The 27,001-nt window shown below is 34.4% G+C and overlaps 2 protein-coding genes across 4 annotated transcripts in view; both read left to right on the forward strand.

The window, feature by feature from the left end:
* The first annotated feature begins 18 nt into the window (after nucleotides 1-18).
* LOC148602917 (uncharacterized) lies at nucleotides 19-6,590 on the forward strand. The gene is made up of 7 exons (XM_088551699.1): nucleotides 19-300; nucleotides 911-1,004; nucleotides 2,695-2,828; nucleotides 3,117-3,207; nucleotides 4,789-4,859; nucleotides 5,989-6,115; nucleotides 6,442-6,590. Exons 1-7 carry the CDS (start codon nucleotides 119-121, stop codon nucleotides 6,499-6,501), a joined length of 759 nt encoding a protein of 252 aa, XP_088407825.1. The 5' UTR covers nucleotides 19-118; the 3' UTR covers nucleotides 6,502-6,590.
* A 5,899-nt stretch (nucleotides 6,591-12,489) lies between these two features.
* The window catches only part of LOC148602918 (integrin alpha-8-like), a 73,556-nt gene continuing 59,044 nt past the window's right edge, over nucleotides 12,490-27,001 (forward strand). For 2 of the 3 annotated variants that reach the window (XM_088553713.1, XM_088553715.1), the window contains exons 1-3: nucleotides 12,490-12,881; nucleotides 19,631-19,752; nucleotides 20,654-20,760. In XM_088553713.1, coding sequence (XP_088409839.1) covers nucleotides 12,670-12,881; nucleotides 19,631-19,752; nucleotides 20,654-20,760 — 441 coding nt within the window. In that variant the 5' untranslated portion in view covers nucleotides 12,490-12,669. The remainder of the gene's footprint in view (nucleotides 12,882-19,630; nucleotides 19,753-20,653; nucleotides 20,761-27,001) is intronic. The other variant, XM_088553716.1, reaches the window with a different exon arrangement.

Here is a 27,001-nt window from a genome sequence, read left to right on the forward strand (position 1 = left end):
TTTATGACAAACATCTAGTTATCATAGTGAGAAATCATATCTTATGATAAAAATTACATATGTCACATGATACGGGTTTCTGATATAGGTTAAATGTTTGCTACCGTTGAATCTCATTATGCTCCCTTTGATTTCAACCAAGTATAAGAAAGTTTTGAGTTTTTATTTGACTTATCTTATTCTATGTACTCCTACAGTTTTATCGCATTCGTGCACCAAAAAGTCTGCATGTTCGTGTGAGACGGAGAGTGGGAGCCTGATAGATTTAAAACCATTAGCAAAAACTGATGGAACAGCACTGTAAGTAACTTTTTTTCAGTTACATTGAGTGAATTTGTCTTATCAGATCCCCCTTTGGGATTGAACTTCAGGACTTGTTCAGCTTCGGAAGTTGTCGGGTTATACAGGTGCAAAAATATTCAAATTAATATCACAGTGAAACTTTTCTAGAGCGACATTCTTTTGGACTGAACATTCGGATTTGTTCAGCTTCGGAAGGCGTTCGGTTTCTACAGGTTCAAATATGTTCAGATATAATATCAAGGACCCCCGTAAGGAACTTTAGAGGGGATCTGGTTTACAAATGTTTTCCCATGTTTATTCAGGGTTCTGCTTAAGCATGTTTCATGGAGTGTATGGGGGAGTGTATAAGAGGAAGACGTCACTTGATATTCAATTGTTTTTTTAAGATAACAAAAGAGACAAAAACTTAACTATATTAGATATTCATAAAAGTATATATTTGTCATTGAGTGTTTGAAAAACTACTACACGCGGATCTATCCAAATGAATTTAATATCTAATGAAAGAAAACTACAGGATGACAAGAGCTAGTGGTGAATGGCAAAAATATGACTAGAGAAGTGTTGCAAAAAGAAATGGTGCTATTGATTTTATTGGTATTTTCAGATTTGCAGATATTCCCGACCCATTCACACAGGGTGAGGCGTACGCTTGGAATCCTTGTAATGCATTTTCTCTGAGTGATTGTAACAACGTTGCTGTAAGTATAAAAGCTCTAGGCTGCGACAGGGTACAGAGGTTTTAGTTTAGCAGTAATTTTCAGAGACAAATTTATGTGACTTTTTACGAAAAATCGAAAATCCCATTTTTTTTGCATTTATTGATAAATTTGGATAACGAAAATCGCCAAAATTCACCAAAAGAACCCCAGAAGTATTAATTGTGATTATACTAAACAAAACTACATAATAAGCCATTTTTTAACTGAAGCATAAATACTCTAGGGGTTTTGACATAGAAAAATATGTCGGTTTAAGCGATTTTTCGGTGGTATAGTGACACATTTTCTTTCCTGGGTGTTACCGCAAATTTCTTGTTACCATTGTAAAGCTGAGACACTGGGATACTTGATGATATTTCCATTTGTTTAGTTTGTTCACACATGCTGTCCTAGGAAGGCTAAGACGCTCAAACAATTGAGTCACAAAAATCTTGGCTTTTTGACCCAGTGGGTTACAAATATATTAGGCTTATACTGAAAGGAATCCGAGAATATTCTTTGGCGACAAATTGATTCGGTAATGGGAGTTATAAAGGTACCTAATATCACCATTAAGTTGATGAGTGGGTGGTGGTACACGGTGGACCCTCCCAGGCCATGGACTTCATTCTCACTCATAAATCTTTAGAATAGATCCGTGTAAGAGTTAGGCACATGAAAGTCCTATAGTTAGATTGCTGTTGTTAAACATGGAGATATCTGTTTTCCGAAGAAAGATTTGATCATTTGATGAACATGAAAAGCAAGTGCATATTTTCCAGCCATTTATTACAAACGCCAATTTTGCCATATAATACAAGTACAGCACTTTAAATTATGTAAATGATATGTTGAATGAATCCTAACAATAAAATGTTCCACAAAACTCGGTGAATCACGACCTGCCTAATTCTTATATCTTTTTGCAATCGCTAATTACAGTGTTCGATCAGAAAGGGTTCGGAGATTGGACCCCCCCGCCCACCCTTTGGGGGATGCTTCCTGCAAAATTTTCATTGACAAATTAAAATGAGCAAAAGATAGCCTTGAATACCTTTTATAAATTTCTGGATCTGTTAGGTATATAGGACCTATTAAATAAAATAAAAAGTCGGTTTGTATTGTATAATGTTGGCGTATCCTAGGGACCCTGAGTGGCTCGAGCTATCCTTAAAAATGAAAATTTGTCGAAATGTTATATAAATCAATGTATGTTAAAACATTTAAAAATATCCAAAACATTCAGCAAATTTGTTCATTCAGCGTTGTATTATAAACACAAATTACACGGTGATGTCTTTCAGTATGTTGAGAAAAGATTATCCTGCATGGGTTAAGGATTCCCGCTTCTTATAAATATCTGGACCCACAACTGCATAATAAGTAAGAGCGAATAAAATGAATATGAATTACTACCAAGTGAACTCATTCCGTCTCTCCAATTATCATTTGCTGTAAATGTTTAAAAAATTATCTTTCAAAAAGTACCCCTAAATAATGTTGCAAAGCAAATAACAAGTGCTTATGATTTGTTGTTCCTGAGAAATACTACGATAATATTACTTCTGAGTGGTTAAATGCTGTACAGTATAAACCTTATACAAACTTTTGTTTGCGAGAAACTTTAAAACATGTATAACTAAAAATGTTCCATTTTTTAACAGGTTATTACTGCTTATTGTCTTTTAAGGTGTGTCACGAAATAGCCTCCGGTCCCATCTCTCAGTATATATCTCTGGGCACACAAGACACTGCAGACTTCAAATATGACGGGGATACACTAACGCTATCTTATAGTGTCACTACAGAAAAGAATGATGTTCAGTAAGTGTTTTGAATGAAAATGGAGTAACATTCCCTTTCCCATACTTTTCAAACGTGGGGTTCGCGTTTACTGGTAACCATTCGATTTAGTCAGTTGAGATGAAAAGTAAAATACACCTGCATCGATTGTGAACATAATGAAGAGGACACTAAGAAAAAATGACAATCTTCACGACGAAATCCGTGCTTTTTGTTTTCTGCAAGTACATATACTTTTAACGCTATATTAGAGAATTCGGTAATATTAGAATATATCATGAAGTCATGAAATGATCCGATTTATTTTAGAAAAGCTATTATACGCTTGGAATGTGATGAAGCTCTAACAGTTCCTAGTTTTAAAGCCTTAGGTCAGGATATTCCACCAACCGGCGTATATGTAAGTAGAGTGAATAGAGACCAAGTCAAACATTCACTACGATCATATAAGGAACGTTTGATACTAAAACGTGTAATTAGTTCTTTTATTGCCAGGTATTTTCCTTTTACAGTACATTTTGGTGTTTGCTCTTTTATTATACAGTGAAACACACCTACAATGAACCCCTCCTGGACTAAAGGTTTTATTCGAATTATTAATGACGGTTTACACAGGTTAATTCATTATGTATTGAAACTGATGTGAATGGACTTGAATGCATGTGTACCTGGTTTACACAGGTTTCCGGTTTTCCAGAGTTCGGTTTAGACATGCTGTAACTTGTAGTCTAAGCTCCCCAGTGGATGCATGATATCCGCCGATATACTGCCAAAAGTAGACTAAGTGCATATGAGGAAGAAAGCGGTAGTGCGCCTCCTTATATTTCATATACTTTAAAATGACATGATTTTTTTTCTAGTTTTGCCAATGAAAGAGGTACGAAAGACAGACATATCCCTTCAATTTCCTTCTACATGATAAAATTTCCCTTTTACGACCACACATTTCAGGAAGTTTGGCCCTACAAAAAAAAACCTAGCTTTTTTTGCGCGTATCATACTCATGAATATTTTGATTTAAACTTAAATGGGAATTTTTAATGCCTTACAAAACCAGTTTAACCCAATCACAGACCCGCGTCGGTCCACAGTCAGGAGATGTTGATCATTTTAGTTTTATTGAAGTCATCACTACAGAAGTTTTATGGTCGTCATCATGAACTCGTGCATCGTTGTGGTGTATCCATCAGCACCATGAAGACTGATTTATTCAACGAGTCGTAGTTTTCCTTTCCTCGTTTGTCTACCCCGGAATTGACTTTTTATGAGCAACTCGGCGGGTGTTTCTAGAAAAGCAGAGGACGCTTACCCGACCGGTACACCTGGTCCATGCTCCCAGTTTTTAGTGGAATCCGAGTTGCTCATTTGCTTTTGTTACTTTGTATGTATGATCTTTGTCCCTGTATTACATTCTTTTGATTACCGCTATAACCTTGGTTCCCTTGATTACTCTTTGAAGAAGTGTCATCGTTCTGTTTCCATGGATTTTATGGGAAGCATCCTTTTGTGCCAATGACATAATCTCAGCGTTATCATTTGCGCATAATACTATGTAACATGAATGCATGAAACTTGTATGTTGACAGAAGTATACAAACACCGTTGCAGTCAGGAGCAGACATAACTCCGAGAGAAACAAAAATTAACAAGTCGACAAGAACACGTTTTTTAATGAGTACAAAGTTCCATCACTTTATTTTACAAATACTTGTATTTGTCTGGATTTTTTTCCGGCTTGTCCGTGTATAATTTAACTTTTTATATGTATTGCCATTTGGAGTAAGATATAAAACATGATTAGGATACTTTAAAGATAGAAATCAAATTATTTATTTTACTGACTCACTCCACTAGTTTATATACTGCCTGTTCCAAGCACCTAAAAGTACCGTAAAAAAGTTCTTTTAAAGTGTATCATCATCATCTATCTGGTAATTTCAATGTCATGGACTTCAAAAGGATTTGTTCTTCTTTTTTTCAGTCGTTCGAATTTAGGTCGAAGACAGTTTGCGAAAAATCAGTATTATCGGTTGGGTCTATCCTACTCATTGGGTAAGTCATTATCATGGTGTAGTCAATAGCCACGGTCACTTATCGAGAATGGACATGCATCTGTAGCTAAGCACCTGGATCGGTAGACTCGACTCGACTGCCGGGGGTCGTGGGTTCGATTAAAATCACTGCTTGCACCAAGCAAGCGGTATTTATGGGATAGAGTAACAAATGATTAGCTTGGAGTCAGAATAATGTGTCCGGGTTGGATGACATGCCTACCTGCAAATGTTGTTTCTGTGAGCTTGCAAATTTAAGATCCGGCTCAGCGTTGGATTAGTACTAGGCAGGGTCTTTTCGGTTGGTCAGTGATTCTCATCTTGAATTGCATGAAATATCTTCCATAGGACGTTAAACCATAATCAATCAATCAGTCATATATACGTTATACATGTGTAGAGCTGAAATATATAAAAAATATATTTTAAAAAATCTAATAAATCACAGAAAAGCATGTAAAGGGATCTCCACCAATGTAGCTAGTAGGTGTCAATCTAGATTGGTTATAATTCCGGTAAGACAAGGAATCTACCGAAATGGTCATGTCTCATTTGTGAGATAGAAACTTTATACACTATCAAATTGTGATGACGACCGTAAAACCTCTGTATTGATGATAAAGACTGAACAAACTCCTGATTTAGAAGCTTATTTGACAATACCCATGCTGCATGTGTAAAGATCACGAGCTCTGCAGTAAAGTATCAACTGTGAAGTATATACTCCATGTGCAGGAGGTTTTGGTATATTGTCACCAAGAAAAGAGAATTTTACAACAAGACTGTCAAAATCATTACGTTTGCCATAGTTTCGATTTCAAACGTCCTGCATCATATCATCTTTGTACAAGTAAAGGTCTAGGTATGAAGCAGATGTAATAGTAGACGTATCAGTTTTCTATTTAATTTCAAGTTTATTTGGGTAGATTAGGTATAAGAAATTCTCGAATCTATGCTTATTCAGATTCATTGTTTTATAATAGTGCTACTCAGGAAATCTGGCTTATATAGAAACAGATCGATTAAAAGTGGCGCACAATTTGTTCCCATAGATATTCCAAACCTGCGCTCCAAATTACATTGTCCGATGCTGTTCAATGCGTTTACATACATATAAAATTGTATTTCAGTCTTGCAGGATTATTATTTATATATATTGTGGTTGGGGTACTGGTACAGATATTCATTAGGAAAGAATCTGGAAGACGGATCATACCAAATCACGATTTCTGGGTTGCTGCACCGTCTCTCATTAAGGTATATTTCAAGTATCTCTATGTAATATTGCATGACATATACTTCCGCAAGTCAAGGCTAATAAAATAATGTTCCTCAATCGCTTGCTACAATATCGGTCATTTTTTGATGGTGAAAATGATCATGAAGTTGAGGAAAAACTAAATATATACTAGTAAGATAGTGACAACAAGTGGGATAACATGTTCGCTTTGCTTTTGCCACCAGTAAGCCTCAAAATTCTAAAACATGTACTGCACATCAGATCAAAATTTTTATGTGAACGTAGACCGTTCTTTCTTCAAGTTTACTTAAATCACTTTTAATGTTTTTTTCTTTTGTTTTAGGACGGCACACTTTTTGTTGTCAGACGAGGGAAAACATCAAAAGCATATGACAAAATATAGGCTATCATAAACTTATATTAAGTATATATAGAAACGTAGAATTATTGGTAGTTTGTTATTTAGTTCTGTATTAAAATCTATACAAGGTCGTTTTTATTTATCACTTACTATTGTGCCAATGACTTGTATGGTTTAAAATGATGACTAGTCTACAGAATATAAACTATACCTTTTGATGAATTATGGAGTTCATCTGTTTGCATAGGGCTTGTATAAGTCCTGGCTTGAGTTTCATAAAAAAATCTCAAGTTGAGATTTTCCTCAAATCCTTTAGTTTTTTTTTCACAAATTTTCAAGTAATTTGATTGGTCCAAATTTGAGTGAAGGAAGGATTTGAGGAAAATCTCAATTTGAGATTTTTTTTTAATCGGGCACTATTCTCATATTATTTTAACAGAAATTGTTACCCTTGAAAGCATTCAAAACCTAGGAGTGATTTGTATTTGTGGCAAAGTGTCAGATCTTATCAGTTTATGAAACTTAAAGAATAAATGGTTTTCGTTTATAATATTGTAGTCATACATGTATATATGAAACCCTTAAATCCGGTGCTTTTGAATGGAAGTTGGGTCCTATTCTCGTCATGAATCAGACTCACGTGATAAGATTTACACGCCCTCTGCATACAGTACATAAATTCCAGTCCCGAACCTGAGTGTGTTATGGGCGGCACCCATTTAGAATTCAAATTTTAAATTAATGCTCCTGCTATCCTACTTGTTTTCTCCGACATGTTTGTTACATTTTGTTTCTGTCTTATACTTATCTGTTTTAAACTTTTGCAAAATTCCTTTTACAACATTGTACAATGTTTCCCTGTCAATTTGGTCAAGCAGCCATAGCAGATGACAGTGCTGTATACACGTTTAAGGGAAAGCAAGGAACATAGGATTCGAGCGGTAATAAAAAAGAAATATATCATCAAAGGATGACGAATAGACATGAAAATTACACAAACAACAAAGAACATGAAACAACCAAAATAACACGTACGAGGACACAAAAGTAAATGAGTGACTTGAACTTCAATAAAAAAAAAACTGGGAGTAAGAACAATGTGCACCGGTAGGGTTAACGTCCTCTGCTGTTCTGAGAGTAACACCTAATGAGTTACTTTCAAGTCCATGGTAAAGGAACTAAGACATGGTGAACAAATCATTTCCCATGTCGCCGATGGGTGCACCATAAAGGAAAAGGACGATTTTTGCATGGATATTACGTTCTGATTTTAGCCTAGCAGAAAGATTTAAGCTGTGAAATGTGATTTTTAATCTGTTTCAGCTAATTCATTTAAATCAATAATAATTTAAATACACTCACCAGGGTACTCTTGTTTTTGTTACTCAATTACCATATAAATGAGGATTGTTTTTTTATGGTTTTTTTTACAAGACTATGGTTTCTTGTATTAGAAAAATAGAACAAGTTAACAAAAAAATGTTTTTTTACCCTTTACCTCATTATTGTATAGTTCATATTTTGGGTGCTATATTTAAATCCCGAACTTTTTTTCTATTCATATAAAAAGTGAATGCATCCCAATGCATATTTTTTTAATGTTCAGTGAAATTTATGTCCTGACTTAAAATTTACTTGTATTTATTAAGCACAAGCTCGTACTGAATATTATGCTCTCTCTCTCTCTCTCTCTCTCTCTCTATATATATATATATATATATATATATATCTCTCTCTCTCTCTCTCTCTCTCTCTCTCTCTCTCTCTCTCTATATATATATATATATATAGAAAGGTCTGAAAAATTCCCAACGATGTTACATTCTGAGACGTTGTATAATATTGATTTGTTGTGACATGCATCATTAATTTGATCCTCTACCCTACATATTAACATCTAAATGAACTGTCCCGTACCACCATACATCGTGTACTAAGTTAAATAGATTAATCCTACGAGGAGGAATGACGCGGCTAGCGAAAGCTATTTTTTTATATAGCCTAGTTGGTCTAGGGCGCTGGACTTTGTGCAGGCGGTGTTGCCATAGATGTCACAGCAGTACGAGTTCGAGTCCCGCGGAGGGAACGACCAAAAATTTGCATCGCAAATTTGACAGTTCTAACATCGTTGGGAATTTTTCAGACCTTTATATATATATATATATATATATATATATCCAATATAAATAATGTTTCCTATTCTGATTTTCATAATAAAGGGATGTATATATAGAATAAATAACTGCATGTAGACCTAAAATTCAATCTTTTTTTTTCGTCAGCGATCCAGCTGCAATACTTGATATATTAATATATCATCAATCAGTTCACGGTCATTTCTTTCGCTTTTACATTGTGACGGGGGGTGGGGGTACTTACTGTTTTCAATTTGTTTAGGCAATTTTCGTTTTCATGAACCCGAGTACATGTCTGAGATCATGGGGAAATTGTTAATAACCACAAATATTACGTGGGTTGAGGTACCCCCCGTGCACTCATACTCATCAACCAAAATATGATTTTAAGCAACTCTCATACCTTCCATTTATGAATCCCTTTGTCGCAAAAAAAAAAAAAAAAAAAACAACAAAATACAAAAAACAAACAAAAAACAAACAAAAAAAAACAGACTTAAGCATTTTTATATATTTTTGGCTTCTTTTAATACCTCGTTGTGGCTAAAATCCATTTGTTTACGTTTTTGGATTCTTCAAAATTCTACTTTCTACAAAACAAAGTAAAGTAACATATATATATATTAACATGTAGCCCAATATCGCCCAATGTCTCACCTTTACAATGGTACCAAGAAAGTTGCAGTACCACTTAGGTTTGGAAGTGAAATGACAAAAATGTACCCCTACCGCGCCGAAAAATCGCTTAAATTGACATATTTTTCAATGTAAAGATGAGTTTTAGTTTCAGTATGCTGTGAATGAGAATTTTGTTTGATACTCACACCAGTTTTCTAGGGGTAGGGGTAATATTTTCAACATTTAAAAAAATTCTTTATAAAAAGAGTAATCAAGGGAATCAAGATTCTAGCGGAAATCAAAAGAATGTAATTCAGGGACAAAGACCAATCATATACGGAAAACAGACAAACAAAACATAGAACTTATAATCAATAAAATAATACATACAAAGTAACAAAAGTGAATGAGCAACTCGGACTCCACTAAAAACATGGACCAGATGCATCGGTAAGATAAGCGTCCTCTGCTTTTCTAGAAACACCCGCTGAGTTGCTCACAAAAAGTAGAGTCAGGGTAGATGAAAGAGGAAAGGAAAACTAGTTTTTCGTTGTTTAATCATGTAGAAAATCAAATTATCCATCGAATGATAGTAAATTTGAGACATTTTAGTACAACTATTACTTGTAGCGTCGAATTCATGCGACTTTTTACGGGAAAATCGAAAATCCGATTTTTTTGGCATTTTTCTTTGAATTCTTATTACGAAATCGTTACAAGTCACCAGAAGAACCCCAGCAGTATTAATTACGATAACACTAAACCGGAAAAACCAAATAAGCCATTCTTTACTGATGGATAGATACTCTAGGGGTCTTGACATTGAAAAATATGTCAATTTAAGCGATTTGTCGAAGGGGCACATTTATTTCATTTTACTCCACAACCCTAAGTGTTACCGCAACTTTCTTGCTACAATTGTAAAGCTGTGAGACATTGATGATGCTTATATATATGTAGTTCCTTCACACATACTGTCCCAGTAAGACTTAGACGCTCGAATAATTGAGTGACGAAAATTTGGCCTTTTGAGCCAGTGGGGTACAAATATAGGCTTATACTGAAAAAAAAAAAAAAAGAATCCGTGAACATTCTTTGGCGACAAATTGATTCGGAAATGGGCGGTATAAAGACGCCTGAAAATCACCATGAAGTTGATGAGTGGGGTTGCACGATGGACCCTCCCAGCCCATGGACTAAAACTATTTGCAAAAGCTCATTATAAATTAAGCTTTCTATTTCCTCTCCTAAAAGTCAACGCAGAAATGACAGGGATTTTTTTCCATTTTGCCGCTACAAAAAGTGATAGTTTTCGTGCAATGGGGGATAACTCTATTCCACTCCATGAACAAACTCATCTGGGAGCAATCCCATAAGGTAATAATATTCCTGCATATTTTATCAAGTTTATGACAGTAGGAACTTATAATATCGTTTTTATCTTTCAAAGACGATTACGCTATCGAGGTGAATGAATCATACTTGATGCATCATTTTAAAATTTAAAGTACATTTTCTCTGAATCTTTAAAACTGTACACTTAAAGCTGTACCACTTTTCGAACTATTCTAATTACTTGGGATGCATATTCTTCGTTCAAAAAAGTCGTTTCTACATTAAAAAGTCTCTATAATCATTCTCCTTGGGATTTGATCGTAAGCACCGTGTTTGCGTTTTTTTTTAAATAAGGACCAAATAATGTCTCTGCGAGGATAAGAATTTGACTTATTTTAAATCCATAGAAGGATCCTGTGCTTGCTTAAAGAAGAACTATTTGACTGCCAACATTGAGTTCTGCTATAGCCTACTCAGTGACTAACGGTGCCGTTCAGGTGCGCTTGGCTCTTGGAGCATTTACTCTTGGATCTTAGATAACATAAATGTGGCAAACCTTGCAAGTACAGTCTTAATCAATCTGGCGTGGTAGTTTAATACATGTATGTGTGTTGTGTTTTCAACATATTCGGAGGACTGAAAAGCGTGCCACTTTGAAGCACATTTCGGATTTGACGCACTGTTAAACACGCTTCAACAATCCCAAAGAAATATGTTTTATCAACAAAAATGGGGACCCGCCCAAGTTTTGCCCTACGGTAATAGTAAGCTGTCATCTAATGACTCCTGCAGGGTTAAAGAGTTCACATTTTATGCAAAATCTAGTGATTGATAGTGACCGATTTGTCAATTTCGTCACAATCTTGTAGTTTTTATTGCGTAAATGAAAAGAATGTTTCTTTCGCAATTAAAAAATGTACAAAAACATCGATTTCCACATCAAACGTTCAAAGGATTTAAAAAGATGTTTTGTCAAAATTTTAAAGCCTTTGGCGACATGGTGACATCGAGATTCTTGTTGTTTTTCTGAAATAAATGAAAATCAATTGATTAAAAACTTCCTTTTTCAATTTACATAAGTATTCCAAATCATTTAAGGTATACATGTACGCTCAATTGGGAAATGACAATTTCGCAGTAAAATGACAAATGACTCTAAATAATTGTGACATTACACTTTATCATATTGAAAATACGAATTAATGTCAATACACTTTGTATGGAATACATTCGATAAAAAAAAGTAAAGCCAAGACATTTCCACATGTTTTCTTCAGATAGTGATTTATTTAAATTAAAACATACCAAAATAAAACATATGTTGTGCGGCATGTATCAACATTTCAGCTCGATATTTTATTTTACGTTTTACAGAAAGTTTGTGTCAATATTCATTTTCAGATTAGAAAAAAGGGTATTCACTTAAAAATGATGTGAAAAAAATCGAATGATCAATTAACTTTAGAAATTTTGAAAAGTTTTGTCATCACTTTTCAAAGTCGTTTTTTTATCTCGAGGTTTACGAAGTCCGTAAAAGTTGAAACAACTATTTATTATTCCTAATTTGTTGTGTCAATCTCAAAGTTTTACTCGCATAAATAATGTCTTATGTCAACAATTAGTTAACATCGTATCTTACAATTAATTTCCACCGATTTATTTTACTTGACCGCGGCATACGAACTATTGGCGGTGACCGCCTACTGATTAATTTATTTCCGCGGCGATAATTGAGGAAATGCCCCATTGATGCTTTGTTATTTAATTTTGTTATTTAGGAGCAGCGGTGGTAGATTGTTTAATGAATTTATGAATGATTCAAACGCTAATTACTAAATAAGGGCCTTCACACGCGGAAAGAAATAGATTCGTCTGACGTGCATCTTGTTAACCTTATCACCCCTTCAAGGCAATAATGGATCATTCCACAAATGCCAATATCAAACGTACATATTTACTCCCGAAGGAAGTTGTACTGTACATTAGTGTTTAAGGACAAGATGAAATAAATATACATGTGAAAGTATATACACTCATCCTGGCCTTTAATAAAAACATCTCAGGATTCTAAAGTGCTTTCTTGATTTTGATCTGGATTATAAGTTCGGTATTTCTTTTTAAAATGGATAAGTTATTTCGTTTCAAATGTACTTGTGTTAAAAGAAATAATTTAGAATATTCCTTGATAGTTTTACTTGTGCAAATTTTCGGATTTATAATTCCCAATGTTAGTGCTTTCAATTTGGATTTAAAAAATCCTATTATTCAAAGAGGAGAGACTGGAAGTATGTTCGGATTTTCCGTTGCTCAGCATCTGGACCTTAATACAGGATGGTAAGGAATTAGACTTTTCTAATGTGTGTTTTAAGATAATTTCGTACATTATTTTACATCAAAACGTACATACGAGGAAGGTTCATCATGTTCACTACTTAAATTTGTCAATTATATGATTTCAGCAACAACTTTATAAGAATTTTCCTTAATTATGTTGCCTCTTTTCGCATACTGTACAAAAAAAAAAACATCATTTTATCTGTCATAGCCTAATACATGTACGTTTTCTATAACCCCCCCTTTTTTGTTTCCGTCGTCATACAGTACATGTACATGTAGCCAGGGACGTTATAGTCCCAGATGTGTATCATGTATCATCATACATGTTAGTCCGGATATCAATATTCAAATAAAAAAGAGAGCGGTTGCAGGGTCAGAGGAAATTCGGGAACAACCCGAAATATCAATATCCAAATGAAAAAGAGGAGGGTTGCAGGGTCAGAGGAAATTCGGACTACACAAAGACAAGACATGAATCCTAGACACTAAAAATACCTCAAACATTGCCAAAATCTACATTCTTGCACGATATCTGTCCCTCAATATTTTTTGTGTATAATCTTAGTTCTGTAAAGTTCGTATATTTGTTTCAAATGTACGTGTGTAATTCTGACACACAGTTGGAATCACTCTTGTAATTTCTAAAATGACCTCTGACTTCTGATTCAGTCGATGATTAATTTTACAGCAACTCTATTCCGTAAACATTCAAACCTATATAACACATTTTTTACTTTATTTTGTTTAAACATCTTTATCTTTTTTCTAATTAGTTTCTTATAAAAGGTTCTTTTTACTTAACCTGTCTTCCGGTATACATTCAATTAGCAAAATGTTTTATCGTTCATTCTGAATTCCTCGGGGAGGAATTTTCTGCTGCGGCCAGTTAATGACTGGCATCTTTGTTTACTACTGAAACTGATTACACGTGTTTGTTATTTATAATTGCGTAATCGACAATTAACCACAGAGATGTTACGCTGAAGGGATTTGAGTTTTGAGGCAGTTGAATGACCTGAATTATTCACAAATAGCCAACAAAGTTACTGAATGCAAATACATGTATATATAAAGTAGATAAAACATCTTTTTCAAGTAAATGCACATGTACATGACTTGCTTTTTCATGGAAGAACGTCTCTGAGGTCAAAGGGTGGAAACGAAACTATATCGACTGCGTCGGAAGAAACTTGAAGTACTGTATTACATATACATGTTGTTTTGCAAAGTACGTGTAGTACGAAGGATAATTAAGGAGAATTCTTTTAATGTAATAACCTCACGTCATAATCTTTTGATCCGTGATTTCTTGACACAGCGGGTCTAATCTTTGGATTAACTGAAGATCACTATGATATGGAATGTTACACACTGATCGGAGAAAATGGCCTAATACCTTTTTTTCATATAGAAATCAGAACAAATAATTAGGGCTTAAGCTACCACCCAGCTACTTCATAATTCGGTCTAAGTCCCCAGATAATTCACTATACAAGAGACTGGATTTTTTTTATTTGGATTAAGCTGATACATGTACACTGTAGTTAAAAAAAAACGGCAGTAAAGATTAAAACCTTAGATATGTATTATTTTAATGACCACTACCGTTTTACAGCTAGTAATTAAGTTTCATGTACATTTGTACAGTGGGCCAATAAGGAGAAAGCATATTCAAACCATAAGCATACCAAGAAAAACCATGAACAGTTGCCTGTATTAGACCAATGCGAAACCCATGAAGAAATAAAAAGGGGAAATAAGCTAGTTAAGACCGTGTCAGATCCAGGAATTCCGAAGGGGAGGGGTACAAATTGGCCTAAAGTGGGGAGGATGGGGCTCTAGTAATTTCATTTTTTCCCCTGTATAATCAACCAATTGTTTCTAGCGTATGTAAATATGTAGATGGTATAAAAGCCCCTTTGCATCCGCATATGACAATGTCGGAAGTCTTTACGTTCAAATTACTGAAACCAATACACAAAACAAACATGCTAGTCAAAACCCTCTCCATAAAAATGGGCGACCATTTCCGTTGATCCTCAAAAGTCATTTAATGAACAAATGTTTCCCAGTCGATGTCCAGTAAATCAATTGCCCTGGTTTCCTATGATTAAGTTACGATCATAACCATTTGTAATTTGATACGGTTTGTAGCCCGGAGTCATTGTCCATGCATAGATATCGAATACGATGATTGATTGATGGCTGATCTAAATGTAATGTACATTTGTTTACAAATCACTTTGGTGATAGATGTCCAAGTATGTAATTTTTTTCGTTTTTTTTTATTGACGTATAACAAAACTAGGATGAAAAAAGAAGAGAAGTACGATACATTATTTTTTGTATCAAAATATTGGTTGACCACTTCAAAGCATAATAAAGAAAAAAGTGGAAATGTGGAATGTGTAAGAATAGGAACCCCCCCTTTTTTTTTATTACACTCCCTGTTCAGAAAGACAATAACACTCGAACAGAAGTGAAAGAGTCAATCCATCGGACGGTCCGCAAGGAACGGTCAAAATGTTGTCATATTTACAATTTTGCAGAAAGGTTTACACAAAATGAATAGGCACAAAAGATGAGGTTTGTTTCTGCTCCAAATCTTCCCCTGCCTCTAGCAAATGCGGACAACAAAACTCAACTCAAATATTCAAAAGAGGTTTAATTGCAAAATATGAAAAAAAAATATTAAAAAAAATAAAGAACATTAGACAGAACTCGTAAAACAATTAATATTACAATGTAAATTAATACCAGACTTCTTTTGTTTCCTTGTACGTATCATTTTGGTTATTTTACATGTATGTTCTTTGTTGTGTGTGTTTGTGTGTGTGTTTTCCCTGTCTGGTTTTTGTCCGTGGATTGCGTTCTTAACATTTCCGTTAGAATCTTGGTTCCTTTATTACACTTTTAAGCAGTTACTGGCAAACTTACACCAGTTGAACCATGAGAGTACAAATGTATGATATAGTCTAGATATTGAGCTGATCGAAATATCATGCTTCGCTATGGATACTAATGTATATTGAAAGAACAGTGAATTGTATCATAAGAGGGGCACAAATTTTAATATCAACCACCATACTACATCAAAAACATGATTTTGTTTTTGTTGACTACAGGTACATGTAAATTGTAATTTATATTTTTTCAACGTACAATATACAATACACATACATGTATACCCATGAGTAGACCTGTTTCATCACACTCTATATGTTGACGTACTCCCAAACAGTTAGAGTGGGGAAACGCTGTCGGAACCACGTGGGGTCTGGGCGTAGGCCAGAGCGTCAACACAGCAGCCCAGCCGCTAGTAGGACATACTCTGACTGAGTTTTTCGGTCAGGTATCCCGAAGGCTGGGCTCCGCTACCTCCTACTACTAACCGGCATTACTAACAGAATCCCCGTAAGGGGCGGTCGTGCAAGATCCGTAAGGATAGTCAAGACCGTCAAAACCCCCCAATCATCATCTGTTTCATCACATAAATTACATTTTCAGGGATGGATATTACGTGAAGATGGTTGCTCAAATTGACCTTACTTATGAAAAATACAAAATGTAAGATGAGAAGTTACAAAATTTTACCTATGGGTTGTAACATGAGAAACGTTCCTGAAGTTTATAGCTAAATTTATGTTTTCTATGGAAATTTAATATATGATCAACAATAGAGAGAAAAATCAAAATTGGTATCTTTCATTGTAGCGAGTGAAGTTTCTCATCCCTCTCGCCTCAAACTTTTAATGACAAACGCTCACATACTGATAAAAGCTTTCGAACTACACATGTACTTGCATCATAGCCATCGTCTTGAAACAGATGCGAATTCTGTTAAAATAAACGACAAAGAATGAACAATTTCACTGTAAACGTGTGTACAAGGTCAGAAACCCCCTATTTCTACATGAAATCTTATACAAATCATACAAAAGGTATATCGCGCCTGACTCCATTTGTCGATTAACAAAATCCCCTCTTGGAAGTATCGCTTCTATCGTTCGTGTTTCGTAGTAAGTGCAGTAAGCAATCCAAATACGCTTTACACGTATGTAAATAGAATGTTGACACTTTGTACAAAGAGCATATATGAATTTGGAGATACAAAATGTATCATCGAAGCAAAACAAAACCTATAGCTTCGGAATCCGCGAAATGTTTTATTATCTCTTCTTAATGAATGATGCTTCCTTTCCAAGTAATGGCGAAGTTTATTATTGTCAACGTTTATTGTATACGTGTATTAACAAGTTACTGTGGTTTTACACGCGCCCAGCATGTGTTTATGCTTTATTTGTTGTCATGACTGCGTCAAACATTGATGGATGAATCTCCGGGGTCGTGTTCCTGTGGTTGTTTCTTAGCTGGGTTCCCGTCAGTTTTAGTTACACAAGATGTTAAACGATTATCGGTGATTACGCATGTAATTGTTGTCTGGGTGTCAATTTTATGACTGTCATAATTTGTCGCGTTGAAGATTCATTACTTTCGCATAGGCCCGTTGGCACTGGTCGATTTAAGAATTGGGAAATGAGAGAAAGATATTTGCCTTTAATGATTATCAATTCGTTAAACATACCCGCGCTTGTTTTGGTTCGAAATTGACCAGGAAACTATGATCCCAGTCTTTCTACGACCGCGTGGTAACATGCTCGCCTGTCGTCTACGACGTTTGTTTGAACCTCAGTCTGGATCTATAAGAATTTAAAATTGAACGTCACTGCTTCTCTGTTACGTACGCAGCATACAGAAAGCTAGAGTGGGCCAATTCAGAATGATGTGTCTTAGCGGGGTGACATGCCTTCCAATGGCCTAAATTATCATCGCTCCTGTGAGATAGCACATTAAAATCTGACTTACATGTACATGTAATACAAGTATGTTGGACTAGTACAAAGCAGGGTCTGTTCGATTGATCTGGCGATCTCGTCTTGAAATGCACGAAATTTTCTGCCAAAGGGCTTTTATCTAACTACATCCAATCAATTAGTCTGTAAAGAAAACCAAAAAAGGTCACTTAAAAACATAATCGCAAAGCACGAAAATTGATATATACAAACGTAGCTTCGACAGCATTGCAGTGCAATTTGGGATGCAAATGTGGAAATTGTATTTCAAAATTGCACCCGGTTAAAACGAGAAGACATCTAAAGGTAGTGGTTTAGTGGTATAAAAAGGGATGTGTTAGCTCATCGTATTATCGGGATTGCATATACAATGTACAAAAGTACATGTACATGTACTAAGGGCAATATAGGGAAAATGTTTTCAGTGTAGTGAAAGTTGGTAGCTGTTGAAGCTGAATTAACATACTTCTACATACACAATTACATATATTTTTTGTATATTTGTACAACATTGGGGAACTTGTAAACTTGCTGAAGGGAAAGATTATGAAAATGATATTTTACATTAATAGAGAGGTATAAAGTCGTTATTGTCGCACATTTTTTTCAAATCATACGTATCGTTTCAGTATGATCGTTGACCCATGGGATTGAGTGACATTTATTGATGTAAAATTGCTAGTATGTAAAAGTATATCACCCCAGAACACCTGGGCAAAACGCATATACCTATATCAACTTAAGGTTATCATAGTAAATTATGTAGAATAGAAAAGTAAATGTTACCCAGAAGGGTTTAAGTAGCAATGGAGTATAATATAATTAATCTGCTTCAACTATATCATCCAATTTTACTACTAGATCGCTGTTTTGTGAATATTTTCTCCCCATATCGTCGTTTACATTCCAGTTTTGTGTGAATGCATATAAATGTATATGAAGTTTTCAGAACTCCAAATGTGGGCTACAATCATTGTTAAAACATTAATATACATTTCGATCTCATGAAAGTCCAAGGCAAGGGCGCAGAATTACAAAAGTAGGACTTAAAAGCGTGCATTTTTTCAATTCTATGGATTCAGGTGAGGATTTACAGAATCGTATATAAGGGGTGGAAGGGTGCAAAATTTGCGCAAAAATGTATGGAACTGACAAAATTTCCAAACTATAGGGGGTGCTTTCCAACCGCAGGGCCCTACACCTTCCTTGACCACCAAAGGGCTGTAAAAGTGAAACCTACTACACTTGAACGGGTAAAACCATGAAGTTTCATTCTCGTAGGTAGTACACAATGTATTTCAAATATACATGTACATTTGTATCTTCACTGTTCCTAATGCACAGTCCGCTCGTAGAAACGTGCGTCATTGAGTATGCGACAGATAAGAACTTTGCGGGTTTGAAGACTATACATGTATGTGTTATAGTACATAATGTAAGTATAAGTGATTGTGCGCTCCCAGACCACAGAGGCTTGGTCCTTGGTCACTATCATTTGCTTGAATGAAAACGTTATCAGAGGACGAAGTCTTCATAACTGTGTATTCCACAGGCGTACTCATTAAATATATGACCTTAGAAGCACTTAGAGCCAGATTTTATTAGGAAAGTTTACCTGCACTACCAAGTAAAGATATTTACAAAATATTTGTAGCCTGCATTGTAAAGTTTTGATAAATTATGGAGAAGAAAAAAATAAATCCTAGTTAATGTAAAACTGCAAAAGGCATATTTATAAAAAAATATATATATGTATACAATATATTCAACTCCGTCCTCTTACAGGTTAGCCCAGTACAAAATGTATATGGTAGAAAGAGCAAGCACCTGTGTCCCTCGACTCCACGGTTTATTTGGGCTTGCACATGTAAGGACTTATTTTTTCTGTTGTAGGATGTTAATTGGTGCGCCTAAAGCTCAAACAAATTTACAACCAGGGATTGTAAGAGGTGGTGCTGTATATAGATGTAGTGTAGAGACTCAAAGATGTATTCTCATTCCGTTTGACAGAAGAGGTAATTAAAAAAAATGCTGTCCGTCTCTGATTTGAGTTTACTTTAGTGCCTTCCGGTTTGTGTGTTCTATGCATAAATCTTCCAGATTTACTATGTATCACTCACAATACTCATGTAGGTTATAGGAAGTGTAAAACTTTGTAATGCGAATATACAATCTGCGCAGGAGATTGACCATGAATAGGGGCGGTGATACTGTATTAGAATCAAAGGGTTTCTAACACCTGTAATTGTCCCCTAAATAGACCGTTAACAATCCACAGAAACTTAAGTACATATGGTGACATCATTAATTAAATTTTGTAATGAGATGGTTAAAATGGCTGGGTAGGGATAGGGGGTTTACTTCCTATATAGTTTGGGGTATAAAACAGGGGTGAAGCAAGGATTTCAGTTTACTTGGGCATTAATATGGAGGTAAAATATTTTTAGAGTTATAAGTTGTGAAAAATCAAGATTTCAAGCTAACAAAAGTTCTTTCCGAAATGTAGGGATGTATACCTGGTATGCCCGTCCTTGGATCTGTATCTGGTATATAAAGACCCGCTGTTTGAATTGACTGGTTTTTTTTTCACATTAAATCATATGAAAAGTAATCAATCATCTACATAAATGTACATGAATCAGTGGATGGTAATATTTGGAAACCAAAATATGATTGGGGCGTAATTCTGCTGGCCGACTCACTATTTGTACAAAAAGGGTTCATTATGTCTTATTTACCTGAGACGTGCAGCTTTAATGATTTCTGTGATTTTCTAGCATAAGAGGAGCCTGGCGTCTAACCCTCTTTTTGATCTGAATGCTGGCACATTGTCAGTGTACATTGTAAGATGAAAGACAACTCTTTTCCAATGTTATTTCTTAAATAAAATTAATTTTGTTCAATTTTTTTTTGTAGGAAACAATCAGCAGTACAATGGTACAGACTACCTAGATGTAGAGGACAAATCATATCAATGGTTTGGTGCCACTGTGGTCAGCTCAGGACCAGACGGAGTTGCTCTGGTTAGTATATCCATAAAATCACTGCCCATTACTGTTAGTCATAAAACTGTCGTCTGTTCAGGACCTGGTGGAGCTGCTCTGATAAGTACATGTATTAGTCAGAAATTGTAAGGCTTAAAATGATGCTCATTATTGTTAGATATTAAACTGTCGTCAGCTCAGGACCTGATACAGTTGCTCTGGTTAGTATATTGATAAAATCACTGCTCATTATTTTAGTCATACAGCTGTCATCAGCTCTGGACCTGATGAAGTTGCTCTGGTAAAATTAGATCACTGCTTATTACTGTTGGTCATACTGCTGTTGTCTGCTCAGGACCTGATGGAGTTGCCCTTGTAACTACATGTATATCAATAAAATCATGCTAATTATTGTTAGTCATACAGCAGTCATCAAATCTTGACCTGACAGACCTGCTCTCACTGGTAATATTGTAGACTGAGGTTGATCTGTATCAAGCTGTCATAAATTCATTGGTCTGGTGTGTACAAGAACAATTAGGGAGGTAGACCTAGAGTAAGGGATACAACTCTTAGATATCATTGGAACGTTTATATTCAGCATTTTACATCAATCTCATGTAAGCATAAAGTAACTTGGACTCATTTCATTCAGTTTAAAAGGAAAGCTTGATAGGTTTTGGTGAAATTGCATATAATACAAACATGTCACTGATTTCCAGAGTTATGTACCTTGCCCTAGGTTTATTTCCTTAAGCTATATGTAGATGGCTATTTCAAAATGGGAGTGGACCTGACTTCATGTCTTTTCTGTCCTTTTATCTGTCAGTTTTAGCATTATGTAGTAAATGTATTTTAATCCATGTAAACTGACCATCTGACAGAACACTAGTTTAACTACATGTACAATGTAAGAAATTTTGAACTTCCATTATGTGTACATGTAGGTATCATGGGGATCCAGGATTTATGAAGGGGAAGCTTAATTACACTTTGTTCATGCCAATGTTTAAGTTGGGCTGATAGTAATAAACAAAAAAAAAATAATTACGAGAATTGGTATTAAAGGAAACCAGGTTATGACATGTTTAATGAATGAATATGATAAATTGCTATGTCATTTTTTTGGTGACACATTTTACCCAGTGATGATGACTTCTTATGATTATCCCACTTAATCTGAGACTACAGGTCCTTAAGAACACTTCGAAATAATATACATAGACATAGCCACAATTGTTTGTTATATGAAGAGGAAGCTGTGATCATGTCCCGACATTAATAACAAAAATGCTTCAAGTTCCATTTTGTATAATTTCTTTTTCGACTGCAAAAAGTTAGTGGTTGTATAATTGTATTGTAGTCTCTTTGATTTTGTCAAGTTCATAGATAGTTTGCTGTAACTTGAGCTTAAGGTGGTAGACCTAGGGTAAGGGACATACATGTAACTCTTGAAATCAGTGATATGTTTGTATCATATTCAATTTCACTTAAGCCTATCAAGCTTTAATTTAAAACAGAATGAAATCAATCCAAGTTACTTTGATGCTTACATGAGATTGATGTAAAATGCTGAATACAAACGTTACAATGAATTGTACCACAAGGTTCAAAATGAAAACTACATTGTGTAAACATCTTTGGTCATTTCTGCTACACTTTCTTTGTAACCAGAAATGCTGAGTAGTATCAATCGGGTTCCATACCACCACAGAGGCTTCTTCCCACTATCAAATATGCAGCCCGGCTGGTATATAACCATGAAAAAGGCGATCTCAGATTTAGGGGTGCCTTGCTTTATGCTTTAACTAATTTTTTTCAATATAGAAATGAATATATCTCTATTTACTGCTCAGCAATGACTTGATAAATGGTTAATCTAATAAATAAACAAATAAAATATCAAATACTTATTACTAAATCAATGCTATGATTTTAACATTCAAACTCCATATTTCTACAATTGCTTGGCCGAAAGTGAAAGCAAATGATAGCCTTTCTAAAATGATTAGAATTCTAGATCAGGGCTTACTGACAACCATCCAAAGTGGACATGTTATACTGTTACTTATGTTATAGTAATATAGGTTCTCGTAAGGAAACCAAACACACAGATCCTTGTTTTTTTGCCTAAGGAACTTGTAAAGACCAGTGTTCTTTTTTTACTATTGTACAAGGCAGTGCAACATTATATGTACAAATAAAATAACCAAGTTTATGACCAATACATAATCATTCATTTGTAAACCTCATTGAACTTTGACCCTGTCCAATGCTACCTGTCAGTGACATACTAATGTGGTAATTTTGTGACAGGTTATGAGATATCACTTAATAGCGTGGTCAGAAATGATTGACCAGCGGCTGCTTGTATCATGAATGGGTTTTCCTGGTCTAGTTTTTGGCATAGATATTATTGTACTAAAAGGAAACAATTACAACTTACCAGGGGCGGATCCAGGATGTTAGATTGGGGGGGGGAGGGGGGTGCACAGTAAAAAAATTTTGAGGTTAAATTTTGAAATATTCTTCTACAGGGTGAAATGTGGATATGTTTTGTGGTAAAATTAGTGAGAAATTAAAGTTTCAGCCTACAACCGCCAAAATCTACTCCTGACAACCTATGTTTTGCAAATTTTAGGGGGAGGCACGCCCGCCACGCCCTGGCCTGAATCTGCCCCTGCTTACATGTAAATCAAAAGTATTCATGTGCTGTGTTAATGAGTATAGCAAATTAGAAACTTATTCAAATACCATTCTGTGGCACATCATTTTTCTCAGTTTGGTCTTTTATGTCTTAAATACATTCAATACATCCTAAAGGTTATTTAAAATTATTCTGAAGCATATTGCTTGACTGCTTACAAATGTATGTAGTGAAAAAGTGCTGGAAAATTTTCCTGCCATTTTTCCATAGTGCATTTCAACTAAATTTGACCTATCAATATCTTAAAAAGGCAAACTTAACAAACACTTTGATGGTTGTTTCTGGAGGTCATGAGGTATAAATAATTGGATAATGCCATAAAATCTCTGCGTTTTTTTTCTTCATGTGCCACACCTATACACATTTTGCCTGACTCTTAAACAGAGAAGTACTTATATCTCATTACAACATTTGAAGAATGAAAGTATTGCAACATTTCAAGAATAAAAAGAATTACAACTCATTTTTTTTTTTATTTTATTTATTTTTAAAGTATCACAACACTTGAAGAATGAAAAGTATATAAAATGTAATAAGGTATCAGTAAAAAGGGGGATGACTTGACACAGTACCATAAATAAAAACATTGATTATTTTTGAATCTGAGTTTAAATTCCTTTTAAGGAAAATTATAATGGATTGTTTTAATTTAAAAAAAAAACATCAGAAAACACCCAGACTTTGAATCCAGATTTTGCATTCATTCCATAGTAGTTCTGTCTGTCTGTCTGTTTTCAAATTTGATACAAGGTGAAGTTCTTGTAGTTGTTTCATAGTACAATACTTCAAACAAAAGAGAAGCAATGAAACACAAAAAGCTTACATGTGCATTTATACTTTTGTATCATAAACAAATTTTATTTAATTGTTGTGCACTGGAGGCAATTGAAGCAATTTACAGAATGTTTGCATTTACCCAGATGTACAATGTATATCAATTTGTATAACAGTCCTCTCTTTATGAATGAGTCATTGGTTTAATGTATGTTACATCAACTAGGCATTTTATAGGCATGGTTTATTTTAAGGAGTAGAGTTGTGGAGTGGTATCATGGAATGGTGTCTTGGAGTTGAATTTTATAGCAGTACCTGGTGATGTGGATTTAATATTGTTTTTTTTTAAAATCTGCCATTGACTTATTACATGTATATAAATATATGTAGTTACGTTTTAGAATCTAACAAAAAATAAACAATATATTTAAAAAAACCCTAATCTTCCAATTGCAGTTATATAATGCTTCTATAAAATATATTATACATGTATATCAGATATGAAAAATTTTATTTCAAATTCAAACCCTACTATCAAGTCCAAGATTTTACCATAAATACTTCCAAGACCCCACTCCACAACCCCACTCCATGAAATAACCCATGCCCATTTTACAGTATATTGCCAAAATAACCCTTTTTGACTTACCTTTGTGTAATGTAATTAATACTTCTTTGTAAGGTGTAACCAAATACCATAAAAGTCATTGTAAGTTATCAAGGGGTCTATTTATGACATATTTGATAACATTTCTTATTTGAAATTATGTGCAGTAAAATGCATTCATACTACTGTACCTGTATCAAGTGCATGGGAAACTGCATTTGAGATGTAAAAACTGTGTGTTAGAATGACAAAAATATTTAAAAAATTTCTCAAAATAGTGTATTCCGGGTAGACTGCAATTTATTGTCCGAAGGGACCAGAGAGGTATTTTTTTATTTAAATTTCCTCTAAAATCAAGCTGTTTCCTAAGGGAAATTGAGTTTCATCAAAGTATTAGAGATAGAAATTTTCCCATTGGTAGGATGGGGGAAACTTTAATTAAAAAAGCGAACAAGATCACTTATCATACATTCAATGTATGCTAATAAATGTAATACTATTCCAACATTGAAAATACATGTACATTTAATACTAATCCATTTTAAACTGACAACTTACTGTGAATCAATCTACACCAGGGTTCTAATTGAAAAAAAATGATATGGCCTAAATTTTGTAGCATAGTTAGGGGTAATTTTTTCTTGGAAGCTAAAAAACCCTTTTTTTTTCTCATGTTTAAGTTTTAGGGGAGGCTGGGTGCCAGGTTATACAAAAAACTGTATTAGTAAGTTAAACTTTAAATCCAAACGAAGAAAAAGCATTCAATATTTCTTAATAAGAATATTTGTAGTACGCCTCATTTTTATAACCCTATCACACGAAGTGGCAAGGTTTTATGCGATATTCTCTTAGGGGTTGCATGTCTGTCCATCTGTCTGTCTCCCAACAGTTTCCAGATGATAAATTGAGAACGGATTGATTAATTTTTTTGAAAACTTTGCATAGTTATTTTATACCATAAAATACAATTTAATTTTAACTTTCATCAGAGTCCATTGTGTAGTTTTCAAGTTAAGCCATTTAAAACTTATAACCATCCCCCTTTTTTCACCATTACATGGTGGTTTCCACTAAATGTCCCATCAGCGCCTAATTTTTTACAATTTTAATCTTGCAAATGAGGGTAATTATTATTGTGACATCCATTATTTTGGCTAAACCAAATTAAGAAATACCAATCATAAATATTTCAGATTTCAGTATGTTGTACGCATGTTACATGGAGTAACCTCTCATCAGCAAAATTTGAAAAACAAAAAGCTTAGGAAGTTCAAGATTCAATTTAGTAGAAGTTGTATACAGGAAGTCTGAAATTAAAAACAGCAAAATAGCAAGCCAAATCAAGCACTGATCATTGTGACATTTTTTTTGTGCCTGATTAGCTGAAGGTTTACAATCAGCCCACTTCTTTTCACAGATTATTTTTAATAGCTAGCAAAGATTGACTCATCCATAAATGCACTATTCTAATAGGTAAGCATGGCAGCTGAGTTCAAATGATTATTTCTTAAATTATGCACAATTCTATCAAATGATCAATGAAATAAAATGTACTTGTGGTTTTGTACAATTACAAGTAAGGCTCTTAACAAAGGATATTTTATTTAATTTTGTCCACCTAAAGCACTTCAGTCAAATAATGTAGTAACATAGCTTCCTATACTTGAGTAGTGCAATTAAAATAATTTTTAGTTATGCTTTTCTACACTACAGCTATGGTGGATGATACCTTTTCCACCACATCATGGTGGACACCTTTTTAGAGAATACACTGTAGAATCCAAGCTTTTACCTTTTATATTATGCTAGAAATTAGGGCAGATCAAGGGTTGGCAAAAATACCATAAATGGGTGAGCCAAATCATTAAAAAATTTAAGGGGGGGTAGAATTTGTGATATTAGCATGACTTCATGGACAAAAATTTCCAAAAATTTTAGGAGGGCATATGCTTGAAACAACTTCTATTTTGAAAATATTTTGAAACATATACAATTTCCATGTATGGTGCAAAGTTAAAAGTTTTAGATTTTACGAGTTGAGATCAGTGGAAAATTGTAGATAAGGGTCATATTTTACTAACTACTACATGTACATAGTACATTTTGTACACAAAAGTTTTTCACATAGAAACTCATGTAGAATGTAAATAAGATAATGATTTTTTTTTTTAAAACAAAAGGTTGTATTAAAA

The sequence above is a fragment of the Perna viridis genome, chromosome 11, assembly GCF_037379345.1.
Source record: "Perna viridis isolate PV_CMFRI_1.1 ecotype Kerala chromosome 11, ASM3737934v1, whole genome shotgun sequence".
Classification (NCBI taxonomy): Eukaryota; Metazoa; Mollusca; class Bivalvia; order Mytilida; family Mytilidae; genus Perna; species Perna viridis.